The following is a 17,835-nucleotide window of genomic DNA, read 5'->3' on the forward strand; positions in this document are numbered from 1 at the left end:
AGCAGGAGGCTCATACAATTAGTCCTGTGCTGGATAAGGACTCGGTTGTTGTGCTCTTCGTTATTGGTTTAATTTTGTGTGGAGGAGGGGAAAAAACCCTCATGGCTTGACCTTCCGTTTTAAATTTCTGCTTAACATTTCAGCTGAAAGTCATCTGAGAAGGTGTCAGGGCCCTGCTGAAATCAGGAGTCCTTTCCTCAAGTCCCAGGATTGGTAAATCAGGTTTAATCAGCCTTTTCTCACTGCCTTTAACTAACAGGACCCTGTTTATGATCAGAACAGACATGATGAAAATGTCTGATGTGTTATGAAACACGTTTTTCGTCATGGGAGAAAAGCCTTCAAATCCTTTCTAGCCCTACTGGTACTGTGGGATAGTAAATTGCTTTAACCAGCTTCGGGAAAGGGCTCATAACAGTGAGGATGAATGGTCTGAGGGAAGGCAGCAGGATATTAGATTCTGTGGCTGGGGTGATGTGTGTCCTGCCAGGCAGTGCTGGGGGTGGTGGAGCCAAGGGCTGCCTCGGGAGGCTCAGCCTCAGCTCCCCATCAGTGAGGAAATCACAGTCCTGAACCCTTCTGGGGCAGAACTGACCGTGTGCTGTAGCTGAAATCTTCAGGGGAAACAACTGGCTTTAGGGCCAGTGTTCTTACTGTGTCTTTTGTACCCTACCAGAGGTTTGCAACCAAAGCACCCAGTACTGGTTTAGTGAAAGAAATCAGTGATGGAAGACTTTAATTCATTCTGCAGCAGGTTTAAATGCCCACAGAGACACAGCTGGGTGGTGGTAGCCGGGGTCTCTTGGGTCATCCCATCCTCCCCAGGCTGCCAGTGGCTCTGCTCCTGCCAGAGTGGGGACTGTGGGATATGTGCTGACCTTGTCACACCCCCACACTTCACTTGGGGCTTGTTGTTTCTCAACATGTCCAGACTCAGTGTTTCAGCTTTAGGGAGCCATAAACTGGCTCTTTTCTTGTGCCATGAGAAAAACAGGCTCCAGAGTGGCAATGGCCTGAATTTCCTATGGAGCGTTGCAGAAAGCAGCCCTTTAATAGCAGCACCTTCATGCACAGAAAATTAACCCAAATTTAAAAGTTATTTTGCAGTGCTTTCAGTGCTGTGGTTCATACTGCTGTAGTCAAGGGCTTGTATAATCTTTTCTTCTTAGTAAAGCCTAGGAAGTGAAGACAGCAGATTTGTATCTGTGGAATAAAAATCCTTACTTTTCCCGTGGATTGCTTAAGGAACACCCAGCAAAGGGCTGCAAGTGCCTGGCCCTGTGTGGGGATTATGCCTTTTAGCAGCTTGTTAACAGGCAGCCGAATAACTGAAGTTAATTCTGTTGGATGTACGAGACTGGCTTTGAAGTTTCTAATATCACAAAAAGAAGCCCTATAAATTAGGCTGGCTCGGCACAGCTGTGGAGGAGGGGGAAGAGGTGGGATGGCAGTTTTGGGAGATGGATGCTCTGACTCCCAGCCCGTGGTGTGCTCTGTTGTGTGAAGCTCCTGTGCTGTGTCATGGCCAAGGTTTGGCTGGAGAAGGCTCAGGGAACGAGGGGTGGAAATGTTCCCTGGCTGGGCCTGGCAGCAGAGGGTCAGGGAGCTGCTGGGTGGGCGTGTGGCAGCTCAGAGGAGCTGTCAGTGCCCGTGCACTGCTTCAGCCCGGGCTGGCATGGGAGCTGGGCAGGGATGGGCAGGGATGGGCAGGGATGGATGGGCAGGGATGGGCAGGGATGGGCAGGGATGGATGGGCAGGGATGGATGGGCAGGGATGGCAGGGATGGGGGGGTGCATCCCCGGGGACCAGGCGCTGCCCTGTGCCCCGGCTCGGGTGTCCTGGCAGACAAGGCGTGTGATTTCACCAGCTGGCTGCACAATCCTGTCAGCGCCGTGTCATTCGGGGGGTGACAAAAGACACCCGGCTCGGCTTTCCCGGCCCCTCCGGTTACAGGTAAAACAGGCGCTGACAAATGAGACGGCATAATTACCCTTCAGGGCTGAGCAGCCTCTGCTCCGTGCAGGGCCTGAGGGTGCAGGAGGGAAGGGAGGGGATGGTGGAGGGAAGGGAGGGGATGCTGCTGGGAGGTGATGCTGCTGGCAGAGGACAGACAGAACATGGGTAAATGCTTATCAACACCTGAGCCCAAACACCTCGTGCGCCCTGCTGAGGAGGAGCAGTTCTTGGTGTGTGCAACTGGCTGGGAGGGAGCAGAGGTCTGTCATGTGTGTGCAGAGGGACTCACAGACCCACCAAGAGTTTGGGGGTGACCCTCCTCCCCTGCCCACTCACTGAGGTGCCCACCCAGAGACTTGGGTGAGCCCGGGTGAGCTGTGCAGTGAACTGTGGGTCAGTGTAAGTGGGACCCTGGGCTCTACGTGAGGTGTTGGAAGGGTCTTTGAGGGGGGTTTTATTTTTTTCTTTTTAACTGCAGTCTAGCTGAGAAAGTAGGTTGGAAAGGGAAAAGTGTCACTGAAGAGCAGCCCTGGCAGAGGAAGAGACCCTGGTGCATTAACACCGAAGTGTATCAGCTTTTCAAACGAGCTCTGTTGGAGGCTCTTTATATGTTGCCACCACTGATGATCAATAGAGTGTGGAAATTTTTTACTCTGCTCTTAACTTTCAAGTGATTTCCCTTTGAAGGCATAAAATATCTTGAGAGAAAGCTATTTAAAAGAAGTGCAAATTACACTCAGAACAGTACTAATCACCTCTTGAGATTTCTCCCTAAGGTTTAAGTTGATTTACAGTTATCAACAACAAAAAAAGTGATGAAAATCAGTCATTTTTCTAATAGTGCTTTTCTGGGGGAGAAGATGACCTTCAGTGGTGGGTCAGGTGGGTAGGTTCACCCAGAGCTGGTGTCAGATCCTGCTGAGGGGACATGCATGATTCTGGCCAGTTCATTTGCTTCTCCCACCTGCACAGAGGGTTGTGCCCCCAGGTCCTGTCCCCCAGGGGTTTTGGGGTCTCCTACAGAAGTGCCTCGGGGGGAAGTGCTGGTGTCAGAGGGCAGGGAAAGCTCCAGGTCTGTGGGACCTCAGCCAGAGAACAGGAATAAAGGCTGAGGGAAGGGAGGCTGGGGGATGTGCCAGGAGCCCTGTGGCCGTGGGGGACACAGGTACAGGCTGAGCTCCCAGCACAGAGCAGGGTGAAGGTGCTGGGCAGTTGGAGGTGTCCCCTGGGCAGGGCTGGGACCGGGCAGGAGTGAGGTTCAGAGACACGAGGAAGGGAAACCTCTTGGCAGCCGTGGCCTTGGCATAACAACCTGGATTCCTCTCTTCCTTCCCCGTGACTGTGCTCGGTGGGCTTACACACCTCCTTTTTTGTCTGTGTTTTTGTCTCCACCCAGGGCAGTGATGGTGACTCAGTGGATAAGAACAAATGCTGCACACTATGTAACATGTCCTTTACCTCAGCAGTGGTGGCCGAATCGCATTACCAGGGGAAAATCCATGCCAAAAGGTTAAAATTGTTGCTAGGGGAACAACCAGCATTAAAGGCCACAGGTAGGTGCAGAGGCAGCGAGCGGAGCAGGAGGGGCTGGCGTGGGGGGCACGGGCTGTGCGGGCAGAGATGGGCACAGCCTGGATGGCTGAGTGGTGGTGGCTGGCAGAAGCAGCTGTTCCTTTGTGTTGCTGTCATAACAACCTTTAAACATTGCTGATGCTCGTTATTGTCTGCTTTGTTCGTGCAGATGAGGGGTTTGTCAGCCGGGGCGGGCCCTGGTGTGAGAGCCCTGTCTCTGGCTCCACGCTTCCCAAGGGTTTTTGCTCGTGGAAGACAATGTCTCTACTGGGCACAGAGAGCCAAGCCTGGCTTTAATTATCAGCAGTTACTCGACAGCTCCGCTAATACGTTTAATAAACCTTTGGTGTTGCTGTACAGAGCAGAGAGAGCATAAGCTGTGCTTACCTCAGAGGGAAATCCAGGCTTTAAAAACTCTTGGATTGATTGTCTCTTGATTTTTGCCCAGATGGGTTTTGTGCTTTCCTCCACAGTGGTTCCACTAATGCAAGCCTATTAACTTTCACATTTAAAAAGTCAAGTGTTGGAATCGGATAATTTAACCATCTTATTGTTTGCTTAACCATAAAGTCCCTGAAAAACACTGATAATCTGTGGAAAAAAAAATAATTCCTCTGTTGTTGTGGGGACCGAGAATGCTCGAGCAAAGCACTCCCTGTTCTCCAGGAAGGATCCCTGGGCTGAGGTCCTGCAGGCAGATGTGACCCAGAATTGCTGCCCTGGGCCCTTCCATTTCAGGGAATAGCACAGACAGTGATTCCCATGTAAGCTGATGATTTGGATTCTCCTGTGGGGACTTTGCAGGCAGGTACAGGGACCACAGGGCTTGGCCAGGGCAGGGCTTGCCAAGGGCTGCAGCCTGGCACTGTGTTTTGGTCTCACTTTTGAATCATCTGGATCAGCCTCACAAGGCTCTAAGTGAGCCACACTTGGTGCTCCAGAGTAATGGGCTCTTCAGCCATCCTAATCACTGGGAAGGAGTAACTCAAGGACTCATCAGCTCTTCCAGGCACTTGATCTGGAAGATGAAGCTGAGCTCAGGAATACATTAATAAGCACCTCCTTGCTCTCCAGGAGTTCTCAGAGATGAGATGAGATGTGCTGGACACAGCATTTTTCTGGGCTTCCTAAAATCACCCAGCATTTTTCCCACTGGATTTTTGTCCCAGTCCTTTGTGTCTGGCACCAGGGAGCTTTAATTCTGTCAGACAGAGCTTCAGAGACTCCAGTGCTCGTGAGTCTTGGGAGTCAGCTAAGCACAGCCCTGAGTGTGCTGGATGCTCCTGGGGAAGATATTCTGCTGCTTGATATTCTGGGGTTTCTGCCTCATCAGTCCTGAAGAAAATCACATTTAGTCTCAGTCTCCTTGCAGAGATACACCTTCCCCTTCACTGTTGCCATCCAAATGGAACACAAATCTCTCGTTCTCTGCCGGTGCTTTCAGGGAAGGGAGAAGTGCCCCAACCGTCGGGTTTCTCACAAAAACGATGTCTCATCGTGACAGTGAGGTAGTTGTGATCTTTCCTGTTGCTCTGCTCTACAAGGTTGTACCCCTCAGAGGCTTTATGTCACTGCCATTGCTGACGAATTCCTCTAGTCATCTCCAACATCCTCTGTCAGCTTGCATCCCATCACCAGGAGCTATAAACCAAAGAGTTGTGGGGGAAAAAGCTTCTGCCTTCATTGATCCGAGCACAGGGGCATGCAGGGATTGTTCCAGGCAGGTGGCAATAGTCCTGGCTTTGGGACACCAAGGGGGGCAGAGTAAATGGCTTTTGGGTTTGGATGCAAGGATCTGTCCAGCAGTGGCTGGGGTCTACCTTAGTCCCAGATTTCTGGGATTTCTTCTGAAGAAAACCGAGTTTCCCCAGTGCCCCCTTGTTGTGGCTCAGTTATTTCTTGTCCTCATGCTGGGTTCCTGGAGCGTGCCAATGGAAAAGTTGGGTACCATTTAAATCCAGCTCAGAATAAAAAGCTTTGGATGTGAGAAAGGAGTCAAACGTTAGTTCATCGCTGGAGTGCTAAAGTGTTTCTAACTTTGTATTTTGCCTCTTGCAGCAAAGTAAGACTTTCTCACTTCCCTCCCACAGTGAAAGGGAGCGTAAGGCAGACTGTCATGAGCTATTTAGCATTTTGAAATACTTGAAATAGTCAAACTCGCAGCTTTTATGTTTGTGTTTTAGATGGAGAAACATTTTTAACGTTTGACGTTTTGTGAGTGTTTATTATTAATTTTCGTGTCGCTGCTCGGGGAATGATGGCATTTGCTGTTCTGCAGCAGTTATGTAGCACATATCAAACCAGTGAATCCACGTTTGGGGAGAAGTCAGTTTTCATCTGTTTCTCTTCAGGAGGATTTGGTGAATTTGGGACGTTTGCATTAGCTGCCAGGCCAGCTCAGCACACCTTAGGGGTGGTGGGGGTTGTCAGTGGGACCTGAGGAGTGTGACTTCACAAGCAGGAGTTTTGTGCTGAGAGGAAATCCCTGCCTGGGGCAGCCCCTCTGTGGTGTGGGCAGGGGGTCCTGCAGCCCACGGGTTCAGGGGGAGCCAGATGTGGTGGTGGGCTTGGAGCAGGGCCGGGGTGGGCATGGGGGCTCTGGTGCCACCCCACTGCCAGCCTCCTGCCAGCCTTTGGGGCAGCACAAGCCACCAGCCTGGGGAGGGCTCAGAGGCACAGCCACGGGGCTGCTGGGCCAGCCTGGGGCTGAGAGCAGAGATGCTGCTGTCGGGTTCCCTTAGTGAGTGGGAGATGTAACTCCTGCAGACACCACCAGCTCCGTGAGCTTCAGCCTCCCTGCTTCCCCTCCGGCCTCAGGGAACGTAGAAACAGGGGAAAGCTGACCAAAAGGGTGGATAGATTTAACTTCACAGCCTGGGGCTTGCAGAACAAGTCAGATCTGTCAGAGTGCCGAAGTCACTGGTTGTTTGTAATGGTCTGAACATCTCTGCAGCTCAGTCTGGTGCCCCAGCACAGCCCAGCCCTGTCCTGGGGCACTGCAAAGGGTCCCCCTGGCATCACTGGGGCTGTTCCCAGTCCCTGTGGCATCACTGGGGTCTGGGCATGGGCCCCTTCCTGCAGAGGGGCTCCTCAGGGAGTGCAGAAACGTGTCTGCAGCAGGCAAGCTGGGCTTCTTTGTGTGAGCCAAGCACCTGCAGAGTCTGTGTAATCCCAGTTCGGAGAGGCAATATTGCAGTTCCCTCATTTTTTTCCTAGTGGCTGTGCTGGCCCCTGGCTCTGCTCTCCTTGCACCTGCAGTTCTGCCACGTGCACCTTGGAGGGGCTGGGCTGTGTCTCTCCTGTGGAAACTGTAGGAAAGGTGTTGTTTTTAGGAGCCAAATCCAGCTGGGCCCTGCCTGGCCCTGCCCCTGCCCGGAGCAGCTCCTCAGAACTCTGATACCTTGGCAGTCGTCACCAAAAACAATAGAGGCTTACAAACCCCTGGAAACTGAGAAGGTTGTTAGTAATGTTATATGCAAGATAGAATTTCCTCGAAGGAAGTTAATAGACGAGCAGGTCAGCAGAAGATTTATAACAATATTAACTTTCTCAAGCCGTGGAGTCAATCACAGTGGGCTCCAGGCATGACTGTGTGCCTAAATATATCCCTGTGTTGCCATTCCTGGTGTCAGACACTGAGGTGGGTTTGGCATTCTCTGCCCTGTGTGCTCATCAGGGCTCAGCTGGATCACCTCCTGATCAAAGGGAGCCACCACGTGCCTCTCGCCGCCTCCAAATGTGCCTATTCCAGTGCCACAGAGAGAGCAGGCTGTTAATTATTTAGGGAGCAGACATTTCATCTGGAAAAGAAAAGGAAAACCACATAAAAGGGAATTTTTGAACCAAGTGTGATAATTAAGTGCTCGTCATTGTATATTTTTGTATCGCAGTGTTGTCTGAACTTTATTTTACTTTAAACTGTTTTTCCGTGGCTCTGTGACTTGTACTGTACAAAGCTGGGGAACTGTGTCGAACAAGGTGCACTCCATTATATAAAGACTAATCACCCATTTTTATTTGGAATGACTGGGGGGTCATCTTTGTGCTCCTGGGTGGGCTGGAAAATGGAATTAAGTTAAGATCAGGGGTTGCTGGTACCTGACAGTTCACAATGTGAAGGTCTTTGAAAGATGGAACTGACTATTGAGTATTCTTTTTTCATCTGTGACAATTTACAATGACTACGGCTTTCCCTGTTCTTTCTGAGACCAAATAAATTAAAAAATAAGAATCCTGAGATAGTGATAAATCTGTCTCTCTGTCGTGAGAAGGAGATGGCTCTGCATGGTATATTTATTCTCCGTCGGTGATTTTTCCTTGGAGTAGCAATTCAAGCAGGATAAGTTTAGCAGATTTAGTCACAACAGTGGTAAGAAGTGTAACTGAACTGAGAGCATCCTCCTTCCCCAGCTCCTGAAACGCAGAAAGCCGAGGAACAGTCCCGGGCTGTCCTTTCATGCTGCTTTTTTTAATGAGAAGTGGTAGATTTCCAAGCAGTGCCATCCAAAATATCCACTGGGACCCTGTAACTGCTGCTAATTATTCCCCGTGTCTAATGTGGGATCTGCCTCGGGCTCTGCTGTTACTCAGGCGGCAGCACGAGCCTGGAGAGCTCATGTCTGGCCGTGTCCTTTCTGCAGAGGCCGCCCTGGGCTCGCTGAAGGCGCCGCACACGGACAGTGCCCCGGCGGTGCCGTCCCCGCCGCAGCGCCGGGACTCGGACAGGTACTGCCAGCTCTGCACAGCCTGGTTCAACAACCCCCTCATGGCACAGCAGCACTACGACGGCAAAAAGCACAAGAAGAACGCGGCCAGGGCTGACCTCCTGGAGCAGCTGGGCAAGACCCTGGACCTGGGGGAGCTGAGAGGTGAGGGAGCGGCACGTGGAGATCGGGGACCTGCCCCCCGTGGGGTCCGGTGACCCTCGCCCGCCGTGGTCACTGCTCCCCTGCTCCAGTGGTGCAGGGACCCCGGGGTCCTCTTACTGCTTCGTGAGGTTCCCACTGCTGTGAAAAAACATCCCCTGCTCCAGGGTGCCAGCCTGCAGTGTTAGCAGCATCCTTTCGGAGTTGTTTCCTAGGGATCTCTTCTGCCTCCTCCTAAAATAGTCCCTTCCATTGGCACACACGCCTGTCCTCGAGCAGTGTGGCCCATCCCTGGGAGAGGAGAACACGTTGGAGCGCTTGGCCCCACGGGGACAAGGGGATGGGAGGATGTTGCTGGAGGCAGAGCACTCCCTACATGTCCCTGATGGAGAGTGGGACAGAGCTGTCTGCTGTGATTTAATTAGTGCTTGTAAAACACTGCGGTGGCCCCGGGGCCGCACAACCAGAGAGCTGAGCACTTGCTGCAGGGATGTTAAACACAAGTTTTCTGTGTTCCTGCAGAAAGGAGAGCAGCCTTCCTCTGTCTGTCTGTCTGTCTGTCTGTCCCTCTGTGCTGGCCCCACGGGGAGGGGCTCTGGCACCTGTAGGGTCCCTGTGGGGGCTGCACCCCGGGGTCACACAGGTTTGGGCTTTGCACCCCTCTGGGAGCTGCTCTCGTGCAGAGCAGAGCCACAGCCCCCCGGGACCCCCAGGCCCTCCCGAGCTGTGGTGGGAGCTGTGATCTGTGTCAGGACTGAATCCTGACAGAGCACAGCTTTGCTCTGAGGGGCAGGCACAGGAGAGGCACGAGCCTCTTGTCTCTGAGGTCTGGGTTCTGATCCCCTGTGCAGACCGAGGCAGCTGAGGGAGAAGGGCAGGTTTGACTCAGAGCCATGTGAGAGAGGTCTGGTTTGCCAGTGAGGCTTTGCAATAACATTTTAAAATACCTGGGGTTTTTTTTCCCTTGCTAAATGAAATAATTTCCCTTTAGATACTAATGACTATACAATATATTGTGCACTTCTTGATCTCTCATAAACCTTGTAATGGTTATCCAGATCCTCCTGTGCTACCTAGTGTGACTCACGGTGTCATCAATGATTCATGGGGCTGAGTCACTGCCCGCTACTGGAAGGATGTGGGAATAAAACCTGGGACAATAACATGGAAGTGCTCGGTGCTTTGAACTGTGCCAAGCTCCAGAGTGGCCAAGGATGTCATTAACTGTAAATAAATCAGTTGTGAGGTGTTTTAGTCATTTAGCTTGTGCCCGGGAGAGTTGAAATTGGAGGCCTTCACAGCCTCAGCAGCCGCTGGTTTTTACCCTCCCGTGGTGCTGTGCTTGGCTGGGTTTGCAGCTGGGTCCAGTGTGGTCCCTCCGGAGTGGGGGTGGCAGGAGAGGGGCCAGCAGAGCTGTCCTGGCTGTGTGTGTGCCTGGTGCAGGGGAACAGCTCTGGCCCTCTGGTTGGACACTCCAGGGTGCTGTTTTGGGGGCTGCAGCCTGTGGTGCTCCCCAGCACCAGGGAGGTGCACAGCCAGGGAGCCAAAGGGGCTGTCCCTGAGCCCATCCCTGAGCCCATCCCTGAGTCTGTCCCATCCCTGAGCCTGTCCCATCCCTGAGCCTGCCAAGCTGGGAAAGCTTTTTTCCACTTTTTCTTAACTAGGCCATGTCCATCTGTCCATCTCTGTCCCTCCAGAGATGCTCTCCTGGGTGCCCTCAGCTACCAGCCCAGAGCAGATCCTTACAGGTGTTGAAGGCAGTGGCTGCCTCAGTTTTCCCTGGAACGCAAAGTCATCCCCTTCCCCTGCATCCCTGGTGGCTTCTCCCATCACAGCTTAAATATTAATTCTATTTTGACTAGTGTGGGAGACGAACATTTGATGCATTGTGTGAGCCTGGAATAAGCAGTGTCAGTTGAAGTACAACATTTCAGCAGCCTTTGATGTTGTGATAATGGCTGTAATAAAATATTTATTGATAAATATGAACGTGTATTTGGAGAAATAAGAATAGAGATGTATTTTTGGACAACTGATATTTATAGGAAACAAAAACATTGATTCTTCTCACCAAGTGCTCATCTTGCAATTTTGAAGTCTTATTTTCTTCTCAGAAATGAGAAAGAGGAGGGAAAAAAAGAAAAAGGAGAAATGAGCACCATTTCTGCAGTGTGTGCTGTGTGTTGAGTTAAAGCTGCAGCACAGGGGAGTGCACAGGCACAAATCTCTGGGCTGAGTGGAGGGCAGGGTCCAGCTCTCTCTCTCTGAGCAGCTCCATCTGTTTTCCAGCCGTGGCACTGAGCTGCTCCAGGTCCCCCTGCTCCCAGGGCTGGCCTGGAACCCCCTCTGCTCCTGCTGGGCAGGGAGGGGTGTGGGCATAGACTGAAAGAGGGAGAAATTAGGAGTTCTCTTCCTGCAGAGCTGCCTCCCCTGGCTGCCCCTGAACCCTGAAAGACAAAACCTGGTGGGTACCAAACCTCAATTCCAGGCTCTGCCCCCACAGGCAGTGCCTGTTCAGCAGCAGGAGTGGCTCGGGCAGAGGCACTGGCACGGCTCCATCTGGCAGCTCTCGCCCTCCCCAGCCTGTGCCAAGCACAGGGAGGGAGAATGGCAGGTTTTCTCTGTCAGGTCACACCTCACCAGTTTCAGTCCATGTCTGGTATCCCCCATGGCCGAGCTCTCGTGTCCCCTCTCCGAGGCAGGTTGGCTCCACAGGGGCAGGTGGTTTGTAATGGACTCTGCCTGGTGCTAGGGCTGAGTCCAACTCTGCAACAGGTGCCCTGAATCCCTAAAAGGAAGCACAGCAGCCTCTGCAGTACAGCAGGACAAGGGCACAGGGATGTTGTCACCTGGAGCCTCTATGCTCTCAGGTGTATTGGCAGTGTTGCAGATGCTGTCTTGCAGAATCAGGCAAAGAGCTGAGTTTCATTTTCTATCTCGTCTCGTAATTTCTTTGTGTGCCTTATAAATACTTCTCGTTCTGTTCTGTCACTTGTGGTTAGTAAGAAGCAGTTTAACAAGAACTCCCCTGGAATGGGTTTTAATGCATTTTATGCAGAATGACATTAATGACTTGGCTTGTTAATATTTCATTTAATGGGGATAGGAGGACATTCAATTTTACATGAATGCATGTCACGCTGCAGGGGAGGGAATGCTGATGTGCCATGAGGATGCAAAAGGGAATGTGAGCACAGCCAGAGCCCAGCAGCTCCTGGCACAGGCTGCTCGGGCTGGGACCACCTTCCCATTGCAGATGGCCCGTGGGGTTGAGCTTCAGTTTTATGGAACCAGTTTCAGCCAAGTAGCAGCTTTGGTGAGCTCCAGTGGGGTGGAGTTCTGGTGGTGCTGGTGTCCTGGAGGTGGTTGTTGCACAGCCAGAGCCTGGTTGATGAACACTCTGGGTTTTCTCCGCAGGCCTGAAGCGCAGCTACACCTGTAACATCTGCAGCGTCACCCTGAACTCCATAGAGCAGTACCACGCGCACCTGAAGGGCTCCAAACATCAGACCAAGTGGGTATTGTCACGCTGCTCCCCTGGGCTCCAGCCAGGCTGGGGCTGCTGGGCTGGGATTGCCTGTCCTGGTGCTCTGCACTGCGACAGCCTGGTCAGCAGAGGGGCTCTGGGGGCTGGGCTGGGCTCGGGGGGCTCTGGGAACACAGAGGCCCCTCCAGCTGGAGGAACACATGGGCTTCCTGGAGTCCTGCTGGCTTGTGGCTAATGATACCAAGTTTGCAGCTTCTTTCATGTGTGAAACCTCAGAAGAGACACCGGGAGTGGAATGGGATTAGGTGTTTCCCAGTGAAACTGTTTTTGCTGTGATTTAGAGCAATTATGCATTACCCAGCTCCGAGAACTGGGGGGAGTCTGCTCTGTCAATTAGTACAAATTATTAAAATGAAGTGATGAAGATACATGGTACCAGAGAGTAGATTAATAAACTAATCGCTCTTAATGCACTTACATGTGAGCTTTGGGAACTGTTTCAGGCTGGAGCACTCAGGACTGCCCAGATTAGGAGAGGAATATAAAGGGATATACCTGAAGTGCTGCAGGTAGCTTTGAGGGCAGTCTGAAAGGTGAGCAGGATGAGCAGAACCAGCAATAACCACTAATGGCTCATTTGGCTTAAGCCAGCAAAGGATAAACCCAGCCCTTCCCCAGATGATGTTGGACCTTCCCAGATTATTATTGACAGATTCCTTATTATTCACGTGAGTTCTGCCCTGTTTATTCAGGGATTTTGAATGTCTGTCAGATGTGGTGACCCAGCACACCTGCCAGTGCAGGTTGTTGTGGAGCAGAGGGCAGGGGCCAGGCAGAGCTGTGGCTTTGGGCTGTGCCAGGAGCAGTCTGGGACCTTCAGCAGCTCCTTTGCTGCCTCCATCTCCCTTTCTCCTCCAGCACTTCTCCCTGGTGGGCTGTCCCTGCTCGGCCAGGTTACAGTGGGGACAGTGTGGGCAGGGTTAGGGTCTGTACCCAGTGCAACAAATTCCCACTGCTGGAAAATAGAGCCAAGAGCTCTTCCCATGGGAAACCTGGAATGAGAGCATCTGTGCTGAGCTGCCTGGGCCCAGAGCTGGAATTTATCCTTCCCCTGCCAGTCCTTCTGAGCCTGTATGATTATTGCTGTGGTTGCTGCTGGTATTACTGTGAAGGATAAAGGAGTTCATCTCAAACCACAGCAGCCTCATGGATGGGAAATAGAGATGTGCAGAAAGATGTGCCACCACTTTGCAGTGCCAGGAGGGTGCCTGGTCCTCTGGGTTATCCCCACACCTGCTCTGATGTGCAGTCTCCTGCAATTAGCAGAGATGAAGAAATCTTAATTTCTAGTGCTGGGGACGAACACCTGGGGAAGTTATTTGTGCTGTGGCTGTTGTAGGAGTGCCATGGTTGTTGTAGGGGGTGCTGTGGCTGTTGTAGGGAGTGCAGTATCTGTTGTAGGAGTGCAGTATCTGTTGTAGGAGTGCTGTATCTGTTGTAGGAGTGCTGTATCTGTTGCAGGAGTGCTGTGGCTGTTGTAGGAGTGCTGTGGCTGTTGTAGGGAGTGCTGTGGCTGTTGTAGGAGTGCTGTATCTGTTATAGGAGTGCCGTGGCTGTTGTAGGAGTGCTGTATCTGTTGTAGGGAGTGCCTGGCTGTTGTAGGAGTGACTAATGGCACGTGTGCCCTCGGCTCAGCCCGTTCCCAGTGCAAAGGGATGTGCTAGGCAGTGCAAACAATGGATTTTGGCAGGGCTGCATCTGTGTTTCTGTAGCTTTCTCTGAGCAATTACCTCTTCTATACAAAGAGAGAGAATCTGGAAATCCAGACCTGGTCCTCTGCTGAGTTTCCACAGCCATGATGTCCCACTGGGCCATTGCAGCACCGTGGCTCCCAAGGGTGCTCTGCACTGGGGGACGGGTGAGGATTGTCCCCTCCTTGTACCTTGGCCAGTGTTTTCCCACTGGTTTCTGCTGTTCTCATTATTGTTGGTTAATGTCAAGACTGTCCTCTGCCTCGTAACTCAGGCTGAAGCCAGTGGACTGCAGTTACCAAGGCAACAAAACATTTTATGTAGCTGTCATACTTCATATAATTAAAAACTAAACAGACCCGAAGAAGGGGGCAGCAGTTTGTGAGGGAAATGGATGAAGGGAGACAGGGATTTTGCTCCTGGACAGGTGAGCAGGGAAGGTGGAAGCTGGTACCACCCAAAAAATACTGGGCAGACTGTTCCCAGGACCCTGTCACTGCCCCACACGGGGCTGGAGGTCCTGCAGCTCCGTGGGCAGCACAGAATTTGGGGGTCATGTCCTGGGCAGTCTGGTGGGCAGGGCTGAGCTGTTCACAGGAATTTCGGGGGCTTCCCCAAATGTTTCTGACTACATTTGTTTGACCAGAACAGGGAAAATAGGGCTTGGGGGGGAAGCTGGAAGTGTCTGGGCTTGTGTTTTGGTGTTGAATAAAAGATGCAGGAGGAGGGAGCTAATACTGAGCCAGTCCTTATCCCTCCGGCCAGTGAATATGCAAAGCAGATACATCTGCCAGCTCCCATCTTTTTCTCCAGGGTGCAGGTACTTGAGCTGTGTATTTGAAAATTAAGGTAAAATGCTGCCTTGAACGTGTGGGAACGTGCTCTGCTCGGGCTCTGACGGGAGATGCACGGAGCAGGTTTTGGGATGTGGATGGACTCTGGAACATCTGCAGCGGGGAGGAGCACTAAAACCTTTAATTAGGGATTTATGAACTGCGTAGAGATGATTGAGTCATTGTTTGACTTGCTTTCCAGAAATAGATGTGGGTTTTTTTTAATCTCCTCCCTCCCTCCTCCCCCCAGAGGAGCAGTGGAGCAGCAGTGCTGGGCAGGGTGCCAGGCTGAGCCCTGGTGGGCACCAGCAGCTCCGTCCTGGGGGGACCAGCAGCAGCCAAAATGCCAGCTGTGAAGGTGTCCTCCAAAGGGTTGGGAGGGAAGCACGTGCCAGCCTGGCTCCTCGCTGCTTGCCGTGGGCTGGCAGAAACAAAACCTCCCTCTTTTCTGCTCTATGTAAACTGCGAAGAGGAGAAATCAGCTGCTCAAAGTGATTTGCAGCGAACAACAGGGATTGAAGGTCCCAGGTAGCTGTGGAAGGAGCCAGAGGATCCTCCAGTTCCACGGGTCTGAGCAATGCTTGTGTGGAATGTTTACCCTGGGGCTTTGCAAAAAGCATTTCCCTCCTGGCAGGGCCTGGGGACAGGCTGGGGACGGGCTGGGACGTTGCTGAGGCCAGGACAAAATAGCTGCGTTTGGGGAAGATGCTCCAGAGGGCCTGGGCCTGGGTCTGAGGCAGCTCCTCAGGGCGGGTGGGTCGAAGGACCAGAGGTGGTGCTGGCAGACCACAGAGCCCAGACCCACATCTGGGGTCAGGGCCATCCCTGGGCTGGCTGTGGATCCATCACACGTTGCAATAACGTGCCAGGGAGGGAGAGCTGAGCTGGGAGCTGGGCTGGGAGCTGAGCTGGGAGCTGAGCTGGGAGCTGAGCTGGGAGCTGGGAACTGAGCTGGGAGCTGAGCTGGGAGCTGAGCTGGGAGCTGTCCTCCACCACTCGGGCTGTCAGTGATGGGAGGCTGAGATCCAGCCCTAGTAATTAAGAGTCTGACTGTGTGGGGATAATGATTACCACTTCCATAAAGAAGAATTTTCTCTTCTCGCCTTCATTTTGTCTCTTTGATCAGCCAGGCCTCTCTGCCACATCTAGAGCTCACAAATGTATTCCGGGGTGTTATAACCACTCATTTACGCTTTCCTGGATGCTCATACACGTCTGGGTTTCCCTTTCCAGCTCTAGGTTCCTGATTAATTTTAGGGCTTTTGCAGAGAGGGGACCCGATCCTGCAGCTGTCATTGGGGTAAAACCAATGTAGTGGTCAAAATGAATTCTGCAGAGTTGGGAATGGTCATGCCCAGTCGGGGAGGTGGCTCTGCAGCCCTTCCTGCACAGCCCCTCGTTGACTTTGGGCTGCACCCTGTGGAAGCCCAGATGGTCGATGTCCTGCTGAGGAGCAGGGACAGCAGGGTGGCTGTCCTGGGTGGACTGTCCTGGCCTGGGTGGGCTCTTTCCTCTTTCCTTTTCTTTCCTTTTTTTCCCCTGGTTGAGAACCCAGATGTCTAATTGGAGCAGGGCGTTTATCACCACAAGCTGCTCGGCTATCCAGGAATCAGAGCTAATCAAAATATTGTAAATATCATGCCTGGAGAAATGTCAGCCTTCCCCATGGCTGCGTCTGCCTCGCTTCTCCCGCCTGCTTAGGAAGGTGTGAACAAATATTGACAGCCTGTTGTGGCTGCAGCTCGCCCTGGGGTCTGTGTGTCTGGCACAGCCTGGGCAGCTCCATTTGGGGCACGTTTGATGCCAAGCAGGGTTTCTGTTCCCTCTGGGTGTTTCCAGCCCTGTCTCCGGTGCCAGAAGGTCGGGCTCCTCCTGGGCATCCTCACCCAGAAGGAATGGGTTCTTTGATAAAGGATTTCCAACACGTTTCTGGAAATTAGGGTAAATGCCCGAGTCCTACCATGCACTGCACACCCGAGCCAAATGAGTTTGCTCTTACCTTGGTGGCTGCAGCTTTTGTTGGTAAGAGTAACATTTCCATGTGCTTTCTGTAATATGTGGTGTCTGATGCCTAAAGAAGCCTTTAGATCAATAGCAGCTCCAGAAGATGAGTAGTTATAAGAGGTAGATAGAATTGAAAGGCATTTTAATTTGTCATTGTTTCAGTTCCAGAGAGCAGCTGAATAATTGCACTGCCTGTGAAGAGAGTGTGTAATACTTTCTCTCATTATAGATCTAAATTGCCTCCCTTCCCTTTTAATGTAAGTGAAAATAAGATATCTTTGATATCTTCTGTTTTGATCATAATTTGAAAGCCCCAGAATGGCCTGTGCAACTTTGTGTCACGGTGTCAGGTGTACAGATTAATTTTTCTAATGTAAAGCCCAAACACTGGGCTGAGTGCTCAAAGCACAAACCTGAGCTTGCCAACACCAATTCCAATTCTCATCAGCTGGGCCATGGAGGGGGCAGGTTGGGCAGGGTTTGTGAGGCTCTTAAATTCAAGTTCAGGATCTAGAGAAAGGATGCTTTTTCCGAATTGCTATGGGGATTTTCTTTGACAAAATGCAAAAAAAAAGTCCTTAAAATTGCAAACATGCTTTAGATGGAAAGAGTTTATTTATATATGTATTTTTTTTTTTTAGATCTGAAGTCTCCCCTTGGATCACATAAAGCATTTCTTTGGTGGTTCTGTGGAGAACTGTGGGTTTGCCCAATGCTGGGTCCCCTCAGCTCTGCCCAGGCACGGGGGGACAGTGCACGGGCAGAGCTGTGGAGTGGGACAGGGAGCACCAGGATGGAGTGGGACAGGGAGCACCAGGATGGAGTGGGACAGGGAGCACCAGGATGGAGTGGGACAGGGAGCACCAGGATGGAGTGTGACTGTGGCCTTGGTTCTCTCTTGCAGCCTGAAGAACCAGTAGTAGCTGGTCAGTGGGACGAGGACAAGCACTGATGCTGCCTCTGCAGAGAGGAGCGGGTCAGCAGGAGAGGAGGCTTCCTTGGACAATGATCCCGTGTGGATTCAATAATTAACATGTAACTAACCTTCGCTTTGGACAAATACATGGATTTTTTTTTTTAATTTTGTGGTGAGTTAAAATATTTCGATGGATTTTTTTACCCTTTCAGGACAATATTTATTCAGCACAGAGTCTAGAGTATGATAACTATCCTGTAAATACAGCACTTACTCATCAGTCATCTTCAGGGACAGTGGAAACAAACTATTTTACTTTTTCATATTTATTCTTAGATTTCTCCCAAGAGCATAAGATTATTCTATTACATTATCCATGATAGTGATGTAATCAGTCTTCAATCAGAAATAAACACACTTTCTTCACCTTCTCCAGCATGGTTTGTGTCA

General features: G+C 51.6%; 1 protein-coding gene across 1 annotated transcript in view; it reads left to right on the forward strand.

Moving 5' to 3' along the window:
* ZMAT4 (zinc finger matrin-type 4) overlaps window positions 1-17,816 on the forward strand; it is a 45,472-nt gene extending 27,656 nt beyond the window's left edge. The window contains exons 4-7 of the mRNA XM_051812033.1: window positions 3,354-3,510; window positions 8,170-8,397; window positions 11,812-11,908; window positions 17,374-17,816. Coding sequence (XP_051667993.1) covers window positions 3,354-3,510; window positions 8,170-8,397; window positions 11,812-11,908; window positions 17,374-17,389 — 498 coding nt within the window. The 3' untranslated portion in view covers window positions 17,390-17,816. The remainder of the gene's footprint in view (window positions 1-3,353; window positions 3,511-8,169; window positions 8,398-11,811; window positions 11,909-17,373) is intronic.
* The last annotated feature ends 19 nt before the right edge of the window (window positions 17,817-17,835 follow it).

Source organism: Manacus candei, unplaced genomic scaffold, assembly GCF_025592945.1.
Source record: "Manacus candei isolate 608988 ecotype Guabito, Panama unplaced genomic scaffold, ASM2559294v1 h1tg000084l, whole genome shotgun sequence".
NCBI classification, from domain to species: domain Eukaryota; kingdom Metazoa; phylum Chordata; class Aves; order Passeriformes; family Pipridae; genus Manacus; species Manacus candei.